Here is a 12,143-nt window from a genome sequence, read left to right on the forward strand (position 1 = left end):
TATTTGGACCATCTACAAGTATAAGCAAATCGAGACAAAGGTTTTGTCGCCATCTACTGGCTATCTTTGTAAATACAGACGATATGAAAGTTGTCTGGGGCCGACATAATCCCCTCACCGCACCAGGAGTTTGGGAACACCTCGACTGACTTGAGGTCATTGAGACATACAACAGATATATTGATTACATATTGCAAATATTACATTAAAAATATTTATTGTAAGGTGTTCAATTTGTATCTGAAATGAAGGCTTTTAGGCAGGCTGGGGCAAAGAGTTCATCAGCGAAAAGGATGAGGCTACTGTTGTGGTTGATTAGCCCACACCGAATGGACTGACGCTACATAGTGGAATCAGGCAACTTTAGGATGCATGGAATGACTCCCATCACCCAAAAGTGTAAAAAAAAAGCTCAGGATTCCAAGCTAAATGTTATGGCACAAAAAAGATAAAGCAAACAAATGACAAAGCAGAAGAAAAATAAATCTAACACTTTTAGTTGAAATGGTGATGCTAAATTGAGTACATAATTAAAGCAGAAAGGACCGTAGCCATCTTATGTAAAAAAATGTATTTGTATATGCACTTCCATACTGGTGTCAAAAAGAGTATCCACCAAAATGTCACATTGAATCACAATTACAAAGAAAAGGCCTTTTTTCTTCAATTACAATTATTGAAAAAGTATATACAGCAAAATCAAAAAACGGGGAAATGTGTTGAGCACGAGAGTGAATTACACTAGACATTATGGTTCACATGGGCCATCAACACATGAACAAGGGTGCTGCAGTGCACACTGATAGTATGATCTGGTTTTTCCACTCAGAAATAACTGGGGTGCGCTGTCCGCGACACATTTACACACAGTCCCAAGGTACGGTGTGAAATGCATTGCAGCAAAACAGGGAAAAAAAAAGAACCAACACCATGAAGATATGATTGAGTGGAAGTTAAACTAAACAGGGGTTGTGTGCTGCCAGCGGGTGAGAGAGCGAGTGAAGGGATTTCTGTGATGCAGCTGCCCATGTTCTGTTATTGTTAGTGTGTCTTTCCAGCGCTACAAGCCTGAGACTCACTGCTTATCAGCTGCCTTACAAGGGGGGAGGGGGGGAGGATGTGTACCATCTGACGAATCGCCAGGCTACAATGAGCAGAGACACCGGCCGCAGAATCACAGAGTCATACAAGCGACTCTGCGAGCTCCGATTCCGGTCTCCAAACAAAAAAGCTAGAGAGAGACAACAGCAGAGCTAGCCGCTGGAGACCCCTTCACTCCTCTGGAGACGTCAAGCGTCCACTACGCCCCCTCTCACTGGAACTGAGAGCAAGGGGAGGAGACGGTGGGATGGAAATGGACATTTCAAAAAGCACACAAGATTATGGCAAGATCTCTGTGGGAGTGTGAGAGGAGAGAGGACTCAACCGTTGAGCACTCAAAATGGAGGGTGATAAACTCCTTTCTTGCCCCTTCAAAATAACTCAAGTGCACGTGTCCAGTAACGTATGGCCACTTCCACAAAAGGTTTAGATATATATGCTTTTGTTGTAAATCTACAGTCTACATTTTTCTTTTAGGTCTTCAAGACAAAAACACAGACACAACATCATCGTATGCGGAGCAGTGAGACGAAAAGGCCGGTACTTGTGAAGGGGGGGGGGGCCGTCGAATAAACAGTTCACAAAGAACAGCTCTGACTTCGGTCTCCCGGGAGACGGTAGATTAAATCACATGGTAAGAAAAAAGAAAAGAAAAAAAAGAATGGCAATAATAATAATTTGACCCATGACCTCATTAACATTTAACCTTAGGAACGTGGGAATTTGGTTGGATGGGGTGGGGGTGGGAAATTAGACCCTTGCCTGGCAAAGATTTTCTCGGGTTGTGGAAATTAGTCTCTAACATCTGTTGGGGCAAACGCAGGCCGGGGGCTGCTCTGCCCGGTGGCCGGGTGTTCCTTCAGTTACTCTTAGCCTTTTTGCTGTCATTCCCGTTTTTCTCTGGCTCGGCCTCTGCCTCCTCCTGCTTCCTCTTCCTCGTGTCTTCCGATTGGTTGGGAGCGGAGGCGGGGTGGGGCCGGAAGGAGATGATCATGCAGGTCATGTTGTCACAGCCGGTGCCGTCTCCGGTGGTGTCCGGGGCCAGACACTGCTCCAGAAGCTACAGAGGGGTAGAGACGGGGCAACGGTAAGAGAAACAAACAAAAAAAAACATGCATACGACATACAATGCCTTTCATAAACGTACTCATTCACGGTCAATGTTGATCACAAAGTTCAATAGAACCTGGAGTACTTTGGTTCTTTGCATGACGTGCTGGATGTCAGAATCCTAAAAACACTACGATTGATTTACTGTCCAATCTATTTGTCCATTGTCACAGAAAAAAAAATGCAGCAAAGGAAGTGGTTGCATTCAGCATATAAAAGGACGACTCTTTTGACGCGTACCTCTTCCACTATGTGAGAGAGGGGCCTGACTTTGCCAGCCTGGTCCGGTTTGATCCGTGCACTGACGAAGTCCACCACCTCCTGGCTGCTCAGCACATTCCTGCAGGCACACGGGGCGCTTTGATTAACGACGTCCCCACCGCAGATCACCGGGTGACTCAGAGAAGATGACAATGATGAGCTTTATTGCTGAATCATGTCGACATCACGAGAACCACAACTCACCAGATGCCGTCACACGCGATGACCATGAAGTCATGGTCGTCGTGGAGCGTCAGGACCTTGACGTCGGGCATCGAGGAGATCATCTGCTCCTCTGGCGGCAGGGTCTTATTCCTCTTATAGAAGTGGTCGCCTGGAAAAGGGGGAAGAGTAGGGTTGCGGAATGGTTCCTCTCTGATGAGAGCAATGTTTCCATTGACGTATTGGAAACAATGTGCCATTTTAGAATTTCTTGCATTAGAAAAAGGCTGATTATTCAACCAAACCTCCTACATTTCATAACGATAAAAATATGGAAATAATTAAACAGCTTGCGAAGTGTGATCCAAGTCTTCCAAGGTTTCACACATTGTTACGATTCAAAAGCTGGCTGTGAAACGCATCGATAATATGACCTCTGAAGATCTCACACACACACACACACACACACACACACACACACACACACACACACACACACAACTGTACCAATGGCTCTGGACAGGTTCAGTCCCCCATTGACCCGTCCGTCCATGGTCACCTTCCCCCCGGCGTTTTTGATGCGAGCCAACTCCAGCTCATCCTCTGGCTTGTGGTCGTAGGACATGTCTACCGCCTTGCCTGCGCAGACCGCACACATGTAGGGGTTAAATCTTGCCCCTCTCTGTTAACTCTGATTATGATAAAGAAAACATTACCCTCCTTCTTTCGACTCCTCATACATAAATTAGATTAGCATTGTACCGGTTTGTCCAAGATATATATAGCTGGTGAAAGCAAGACTTAATAAATGTACATACGGCAGGCTACCATATTTTTCCCTTCCCAATGGAAGAAAGTCTCAGCAGTACGCCAATTAAAATAACAAAAAACCGCTAAAGTCTTCTAACTGATTCTTATGACTGGTGTGGTTGTGTCTCGTTTACCACTCTCAGACACCACACAGCGGGAGTCCCCAGCGTTGGCCACGATCAGCTGCTTCCCCCGGATCAGAGCCACCACCGCTGTAGTCCCACTGTCTGAGCCGGGCTGTGTCATCACACACACAGACATAGGGAACACGGGCATACATAAATATTACTTGAATACCGATTTTGAAGAGGTCAACTTTTGAATCACATTGAGGTGTATACTACTGAAGAGTGTGTGGCTTCAGACATTTTCTATACTATTTAGTCATTCAAGCAAAACACACCCTCATCCAAAACACCTTAATGTGGATTTAGATCCATATTGAAAGACTTGTTTCACTCACCTCCTCTTTGCCGTCCATCCCCGGTAGACACATTTCTTCCTCTTCCTCCTCATCCTCTGAATCCTCCTCTCCTTCGTCTGTGTCCTCCTCTTCCTCCAGTTCACTGCTGTCATTTTCGTCCTCCTCACTGCCCTCCTGATATAAAAAACGTTTTGGTTAGCACGTCGCTCCAAAGCACATAAGTGAACACGGTGGTTAGTTTGTTTTAATAGTTGTGGGTGATGTTTCACTTATTCCAAACCCTGTCCGGTTTACATTTGGAGAAGGCTTTTGGAGGAAGCCCCCTGGACCTGCCCGACTAGGGCTGAACGATTTGGGGATATTACCGAATTACGATCATTGCGACCAATACTGCGAGTGCAACTTTATTGCGAGTGCGAGTATATTACTATTAGTATTGCTTAGTATATTTTTCTTCTTTTTAAAAGTTCCTTATGTTCTGTATTATTCACTAAACAAGCAATAAATCATTCTATAGTATGACCAACACATCATTAGAAGCAACCAACAAAACTGCTCTTTCCTTTAGGCCAGGCCTATGTGTTGAGATGTATTGATGCTTGAATTGATATAACATCTTTATAGAATTGTAATAGAAAAATAGATACGAATCTTACTGATCTCTAGTCAGTAACAGTAAGAAATCCTAAAAAAACATTTTTTGGCGCAGCATCTGTAATTTGCAAATCGCGATGTCGGTTTGAATTCGATTAATTATTCAGCCCGACACACCGTGACACTGCCCCCTCACCTCGTCGTCGCTGCCCTCCTCCTCCTCTCCCTCCTCGGACTCCTCGCTGTCCTCGAAGAAGCGAGACTTGCCGTCTGCCACGGCGGCGCTGGAGGAGCAAGAGGGGCCGGCGCAGCCCTCCGCCTTCCCGGCCTTCTCTCCTCCGCTGGCTGCTCCCGCCTTGCCGCCTTCGGCCGCCGCTGGGGGGAGGGGGGGGGGAGATAGCAAAGAGGAGGATGGAAAAAGCGTGAGGAGAAAAAGAAGCATAGTCTCGCGATAAAGATAATTTTTGGCAATAGCTCGACAACCCCTTAAATCAAGGATATCTCTTTAGCCAGGAGATAGGATATAGCCTTTACTGTCAAGGGAACTCCTTTTGGCAATAAATGGGGGGGCTTTGCCTTACCTGAGGAGGATCCACCTTCGTCCCCGCATGCTCCTCTGGTGGCTTTGCGGCAGGCCCGCAGCTTTGAGAATCCAGCGCCCCCGGCCTCTCCAACCTTGGCACTCCCATTGCTCCCCTGGTCGGTCACCTCTCCGTTCACCTCCGGCTTCTCGGCTGCTGCTGCTCCAGACTCTGCCTTCTCCCCCGGGGCCCCGGAGTGAGGACATCCCGCCTTCTTGGCTGCGGCGCTGGGAGGACGAGGCATGGGAAGAGGATTTAACATTGGCCCTGCCATGCGACACTTGACAACTATACAGGGCGGAAACTAGACATGCCCGCTTTATCAGATCTCATGGTATGGGATGACATGACCTCCCTATCAGAGCTCATGTTATGGAATGACTTGACCGCCCTGTCAGAGCTCATGTTATGGGATGATAGGGCCGCCCTATCAGAGCTCATGGTATGGAATGATATGACCGCCCTATCAGAGCTCAGTGGTATGGGATCAGAAGGCGTGCTATACAATGTCTCACCTGAGAGCGGCGGCGTGCTTCACGGCGTTGAGGTTCTGCCCGTAGCGCACCAGCAGCTCGTCGATGGTCATGGTGGCCTCCTCGTGGAGCAGCGCCGCCTCCTCGTTGTCCACTAGGAAAGAGCACCACGGGCACCAGCTCATTCAGACGCAAAGGGTGGATGATGATGATGATGATAATATACATTTAAGAAGGGCAGGATGGTGTGGTGGCCAAGGGGTTTGACTCTGAGCTGAACGGGTCCACGGCCCGTCTCTTTGAGCAAGATGCCTAGCCCACTGAGAGCCATTGGGTAAAAGATGGCTAAAAATAGAAAAATAGCCCCATAGAGCAGAACTTGCTCTGGTGCCTTACATGGCCAGCTCAGCGAGGTGGACTGGGCCCTGACTCTTAGAGCTGGACCCTTCTACAGACGGACGGCTCCACTTACGGTCGTCCTCCTCTGCCAGCTTCTCCGCAGGGGGCTCATCGGTGGGCCGCCCGGCGATCTGCACCAGCTCCTTGATCACCTCTTCGCTGGTCATTCTTCCGTCTATGAACAGGAACGCCTCCTCCAGGGCCTGGCGAGAGCACACAGAAGACATGATGAACAGAGCCACCACACATGGGTTTTCATTCGCTGAGTGAGTCTGCAGGTCGGGGTGTTTGACTCGCAGCTGGTGCCCACCCCGATGACGTCCTTGGGCAAGGTGCCCGAGTCCTGCACCTACTTGTCATTATTGACATGCATCTAAAAGTCATCGACAGCTGCTATGGCTAAATAGTTTGTGTGGGAAAACAATGTTCAGAACAACGGACAACATGCATGTACGATTTGGGCAGGAATGCCAGACGTTCCTTATTCTGCACCATGTGACTAAATTGGCCATCTACTCTATTAACAGTCAATCCTTCCGACAGATGAGTTACGGTACAAATATCTACCCTTTAGAAATCCAAAATGCATCAGAAAGTTGTTTTTTACCTTCTGTAGTTTGCCATCTTTGTAGTTCTTCTGCTCCTTGATGATATCAGGGAGGTACTTTGAACAGTAAAGAGCCACCTCCTCACCTAGTTGGGAGAGAAGACAAACTTCAGAAAAAACGTTCCCAAATGAATAGATAACTGATATAGTGTTGAGAAGGAGAGAGTCGCCAATGCACTCAAAAACCAACTAACAAGATAATATCTTAAAGACCAGTCGATTATTTTACAGAAATAGTCCATGTCATTCATTTTCTACCGTGTGTGTGTGTGTGTGTGTGTGTGTGTGTGTGTGTGTGTGTGTGTGTGTGTGTGTGTGTGTGTGTGTGTGTGTGTGTGTTACCTCCATGGCCGTCATACACTGCAAACATGGCTGTTTCGCTGTCAAGCTCTGGGATGCAGTTATGAGCATCCTAGCACCAGGAGAAGGAAACATAAATAATGTAAACAATGTTCTTAGAAAATACATCATCTTAGATATGATACGTAAGTCATTGTCTATGTAGCTCATACTAAACATACATTGTTTAGTAAATACTTATTGCGATGCACACAGAGCCTAATTCCAGGTATTCAGGGAGCCGAACTTAACGCTCAACCCTAAAAAATCCCGACACTTTGAATAGGAAATAGTAATCCAATTATCGATCGATCCACAAACCACTAATACAATGCATCTCCTCACCTCCATGGAGACACGCCATCCCTGCATAGCAGAGAACCCGTAGCTCATGCTGCTGTTGCCGCCATCGGAAGAGGTCTTTGTCGTGTTTGGTTGCGACAGATATGCCCCCATGGTGGTCGGCTTCTATGGCTTTCTACCTTGACAAGGGATCACAGTTAGAAGGCTGCACGTTTATGTTACGCACGGCTTAGTTTGTTGCCCAGCTAACGTTAGATGCATTTAATTATACGGATTCTTGCTAGCCAGTTTAGCCAGGAAAGGTAGCTAGTAGGCTAACACTAGCAGCATAACAACAAAGTGGACAGCGGCTTGCTAATGCAAACATGCTAGCTATGACAACCCGGCTAAAGTTCCGTAACCTGTGCCCCACATATAACCCTCTACGCATTTCTCAAACACAAATCGCCGATAACTAGGATGTGACGATACCCAGTTATCCATCAAGCCACAACATACAACAGTGTGTACAATAGAAGGTTTTACATAGGATTCCTACACGTGTAGCGGCAGTGGATATCAACAGTCCTTTCACTGAGAAGCCGGAGCCGTAGAGGAAGTTTTGGCTACGCGCAAGCTCAGTCTTTTCAAAGAAAAGGGGCTAGTGCGCATGTCCAGAGCGCCAGGCGTTCGAGGGAGCGCGGGAAGTCATGGAGGGCGGCGGTGGTGACGGGCTCGGTGTTACTGCCGTGGATATACACTCTCCATCTACTCTAAAGTTATACGAGGCGCAGTTTTTTGGCTTCACGCCGCAGACATGCATGTTTCGAATATACAGCGCCTTTCAAGATTGCCTATGCGGGATCTTACTTGTTGTGGAGAAGGTGTGCGTAAGAAAGCTGAAGAAACGTGATAAAACGCAGGACGAGGACCTTCTTCAATCGAAGGCCCGGGAGTGCAGCCAAAAGCTGTACGAGTTTCTGGAACAACGCTTTCAGAGTTTTTCCAAGCGTATGGACGCACTTTTAGTGGACAAATGCTTCTCCATACCGCCAAACGTTCTCCTTCCTGGGGACAAGCCACACCGAAAGTCCCCTGGAGATGTTACGGTAAGAGTCATGGCGTCGTTGGATATGCCTCTAGAGTCAGTTCAACAGGCCTATAACCTTAGCCATTTTCGACCAATGATTTTATGAGTAAGTAGCGGAATTTGGCCACAGACGTGTGCTGATGCTCTGCACATAAACAACAACAACAACACAGCATCATAAAAGGATGAGCGATCACTCAGGAACAATGATGACCATTTGGTTTGAATGCATGTTTTTAGGTCGGGTGAAAAAACGCAAAAAGGTCCACATATTACAGCCACGTTGTTCTATTTGTTGGCCTCTTATTTGTTTTCTTTGTGTGTTGTCACCATGTTTACATTATGTACCCAAACTCCCCTGGCACGGAAACCTTGATGGTGTATATCCGCCAGGGCCGGATTAACTAATGGGTTTTCTGGGCACGGGCCCGCCTTGCAGATCGTTTTTTTTTTTTTTTTTTTAATCTTATTTTACATTTCAACAAAATGATGGGATTTATTGGTTAACAAATACAGTAAACTTAGAGTTTGGAGAAATGGAAAGCAGAGGACATACAAGGACAGAACTTTGAGTTTGGAGAAATGGAGAGCAGAGGAGGTTCCCAGTCAGGACAGAAAGCAATAAGTGGGTGCATGATGTGAGGACAGATTATATACATTATCATAGACAGTAAATCCAGCCCTGACTGTTTTATTGTCATAGTAGCCTGTCAGTCATATGTTAAGGGTTTTAGTCAAGCTATATGCCTATTTACTTTTAATGATTCTGATTTCTGATTTAATGATTCTGATTGTGTGTTGTAATAATAATGAAAAAAATATATTAAAAAAAAATTCTGACGCCCGATTAACTTTGGCTGGGGGAGGGGGGGGGGGCATCAGACATTTGTGCCCTGGGGTCTATGATTTGTTAATCTGGCCCTGATGTCCGCCCTTCCAGGAGCTGATGCGGGTGGAGTCATCACTCGCCACTCTGCAGAGAGCCCACCAGGCGGAGCTGTGTGCCCGACAGGCGCTGCTCTCTGAGCTGGAGGAGCAGAGAGAGGTGCAAGAACAGCTGGGTGGGATCTTGAGGTGGGTCGGAGAGCTTCAGACAATGTGGCTGAAGGAGGGGCTGGGCAGCTTCAACGACAACTTCCCCACGGTGATGGAGTCTGTGAAGAAGTTGCAAGACACCGTAGCAGAGATATGCGACAAGATGCCAAAATAACCAGATTCTTAGATGTTAGTGGAGGATGAAATGGATTCGCCACCAACATGGCCCGATTTGGGTATATCCCTCAAGTGTAGAGTGTATGTAGCCTAATTCAGACATCTGGAAAATGCTAAAACTAGGAAGACAAATATTTAGATCGGAACATTCCTGTCTTCTCACATCCTCTTCAGGGAAAAGTATGTTATTTTTAAATGACTGTTTTGCATTTAAGTTTCTTCTAGGCTTGTTCTTTTTAAAAATGTATATTGTAAAGATGCATATTCTGGAAGAAAATGTTTATTTAAAACGTTGGGGACAATTAAAACATTAAACAATGTAATGACACTGACTTGGATCCATCTATTCATAAATTGTGTGGAAGTAAAGGACTACCACATTTATTTACCACCATGATCTTTATTTCCCGAGAAATAAACACATTTGCATACACTTCTGTATTCTGTACTGTTTTATTTGTTCCATGTAAAAACGCTGTATGATTTTCGCTTTCTATGGGAGGGATTGGCACAGCACATTCAAAAGTAATTTGAAATTAGATTTGCCTACTCATTTGAATATTCCACGCCAAGGTAATCTGTAAGGCAAACAGCCGCTCACAGTTTGATGCCTTTGGATTTTTCCGACGTCCAGGTGAGCTCCCCGTCTCTCGTGAGCTCCAGGTGTCCGCGGTCGGTCAGGGTCAGTCGCATCCTCTGCGAGAGTTCCTTGCTACTGCTGCCGGTGTTCCAAACCGAGGTCTTGTTGTTGGTGTACATCACGAGGTCGCCATCGTCTTGCAGGACGAGTCGCACCCCGGTGGTCTGGGCGGTGTCGGAGTGCCAGAGGGCATTCTCGCCATAGATCACCAGGTTGCAGTCAATCTGGGTGGTAGTAGAATCCAGTGTTACATTTTGAAACTGTCATTAGTCAAAACAATTGCTTATTAGTATGACCGTAATCTTAAAATCGAAAGTTTAAGAGTTAGTGTTTAGCCTATGGGTGCCACCAAAATAAAAACAAACTAGGAAAAATGTGACATTGACACACCAACTGCAAAATGTCTCTTGCAGTTAAGGTATGTAAATAGATCTATGTCAAAATGGAACAGACTGGTAGTGTTTTAATTTAAACAATGTTTTTGTTTTGTTTTTTACTGTGCACTTCCCCCCCCCTATATTATGGGCTACTCTTAGGCCAATGAGACAAACCACTGAGATAATTAAATAGTCTTGTTTGATTTTGTGGTCCACCGTGTAAGCATATCCTACCTGAAAGACTGCTCTGTATTTACCGTTTACGCTCTTGAGAAATTCTCCATGGAGGATCTCTTCATTCGTGGAGAGAGAGTTCTTGTTCATTGTAGAGAGACTAACTGCGAGGATCGAAGAGCATACAAAGGAATACGATTATTCCAAACACATTACGTCTTCTACTTTTAAAACACTAAAACACAATGTAAATTCGCTTATGCCCAAAATTAACTACAGTAGGCTTCTGAACTGACATTTATTTTAATGTGGCAACAATAAAAAATAATGTATACGCAAGATTTAGTAATGGGTTAACCCAGACTTATTTTGACATTTGCATTATAACTCAACTTTTGTATGAACTTACGCAAAGCAGGGGACAGCAGACAGGCTCAGCAGCGGCGGAGGAGACGCCCAACTCGATATCGGTACCAACTTTTAAATTAATGAGGGGCAATCGCTTGCAGCGCCTCGACAACAAACACAGAGCACACCCCGCTGAGACCATAGATATATACTGACTAGATATTATGGCGAGTGGATAGTGCCAAACCTAAGGATAACCAGGAAGAGGCGAAGGAGCAGTCTAACCCTACGCCGCCGTCAGAACGTGTGGAGTTTTGTGTGGGACTGATTGGGACTGCAGACGAGAGACCAGCAGCGACGCCACGGCGACTGCATGGAAGTTCCGTCCACCGGCGGCGGTGTCACGGCGACGTACATACGGAAATTCAGACAAAATGTACGTCTACTCACGGACAACGCCTGCTAACCTACGTCGCCGTGAGAACGCCTGAACTAAAACTTAAAAGAGTTTTGGTCTTTTTGACACACAAAAACTAACGTTTTTTATAAAATGTCATCAACTTATTCATCAACAAGTATTTTGACATATTAATACCAGAAACAAAAATAATAATAAAAAAGAAAAAAAATATAGACTGGGAATCGAACCCCAGTCTCTCGCGTGACAGTCAATTACCTTAACCACAACATTGTCTGGACCATGACCAAAAATAATAAAAAATATATATATTTATTTATTTATTTATTTTTGGTCATGGTCCAGACAATGTTGTGGTTAAGGTAATAAACCAAAAATAAATAAATAAATAAACAAATAAATATTTATTTATTTATTTTTGGTCATGGTCCAGACAATGTTGTGGTTAAGGTAATTGACTGTATATATATATATATATATATATATATTATGGCGACGGCGTGCGTATCCTCTCCCCACGGCGGCGGCGTACGTATCTTCTCCACACGTGCACGTGAAATCTCCAATAAAGACGTTATTATACAGTATCAGAGTCTATCGAATCATGCTACCCTATCAAAAAGTGCTACCTTATGTGTTTTGTAGCGTACTTAATCTGTTGACCAACTGCCTCTATCTAACGTTGCTCCGTTGCTTGTTGTGTAATTTAGCAAAAGACAATACGATGTGGTCTGGGGCCCG

General features: G+C 45.4%; 2 protein-coding genes across 5 annotated transcripts; both read right to left on the reverse strand.

Annotated features, from left to right (window-relative positions):
* Nucleotides 1-200: 200 nt before the first annotated feature.
* Nucleotides 201-7,790, reverse strand: ppm1g (protein phosphatase, Mg2+/Mn2+ dependent, 1G). Of its 3 annotated transcripts, none has more exons than XM_084476597.1 (14): nucleotides 7,703-7,790; nucleotides 7,207-7,339; nucleotides 6,865-6,934; nucleotides 6,523-6,608; nucleotides 5,989-6,118; nucleotides 5,559-5,670; nucleotides 5,044-5,270; nucleotides 4,659-4,837; nucleotides 3,908-4,042; nucleotides 3,579-3,681; nucleotides 3,142-3,273; nucleotides 2,677-2,806; nucleotides 2,452-2,551; nucleotides 201-2,161 (listed from the first exon to the last, which is right to left on the reverse strand). In XM_084476597.1, exons 2-14 carry the CDS (start codon nucleotides 7,315-7,317, stop codon nucleotides 1,961-1,963), a joined length of 1,716 nt encoding a protein of 571 aa, XP_084332723.1. In that variant the 5' UTR covers nucleotides 7,318-7,339; nucleotides 7,703-7,790; the 3' UTR covers nucleotides 201-1,960. The 3 variants fall into 3 exon arrangements, with proteins under 3 accessions (XP_084332723.1, XP_084332725.1, XP_084332724.1); XM_084476599.1 differs by having other exon boundaries at nucleotides 7,690-7,740; XM_084476598.1 differs by lacking the exon at nucleotides 7,703-7,790 and having other exon boundaries at nucleotides 7,207-7,648.
* A 476-nt stretch (nucleotides 7,791-8,266) lies between these two features.
* LOC311356751 (B-type lectin plumieribetin-like) lies at nucleotides 8,267-11,370 on the reverse strand. Of its 2 annotated transcripts, none has more exons than XM_084476600.1 (4): nucleotides 11,046-11,370; nucleotides 10,697-10,800; nucleotides 10,047-10,309; nucleotides 8,267-9,387 (listed from the first exon to the last, which is right to left on the reverse strand). In XM_084476600.1, the coding sequence occupies exons 2-4, from the start codon at nucleotides 10,784-10,786 to the stop codon at nucleotides 9,195-9,197; spliced, it is 546 nt and encodes a 181-aa protein (XP_084332726.1). In that variant the 5' UTR covers nucleotides 10,787-10,800; nucleotides 11,046-11,370; the 3' UTR covers nucleotides 8,267-9,194. The 2 variants fall into 2 exon arrangements, with proteins under 2 accessions (XP_084332726.1, XP_084332727.1); XM_084476601.1 differs by having other exon boundaries at nucleotides 9,248-9,387; nucleotides 9,996-10,309; nucleotides 11,046-11,367.
* Nucleotides 11,371-12,143: the final 773 nt, after the last annotated feature.

This window comes from Micromesistius poutassou (assembly GCF_964030765.1).
Source record: "Micromesistius poutassou genome assembly, chromosome: 12".
Taxonomy (NCBI): Eukaryota; Metazoa; Chordata; class Actinopteri; order Gadiformes; family Gadidae; genus Micromesistius; species Micromesistius poutassou.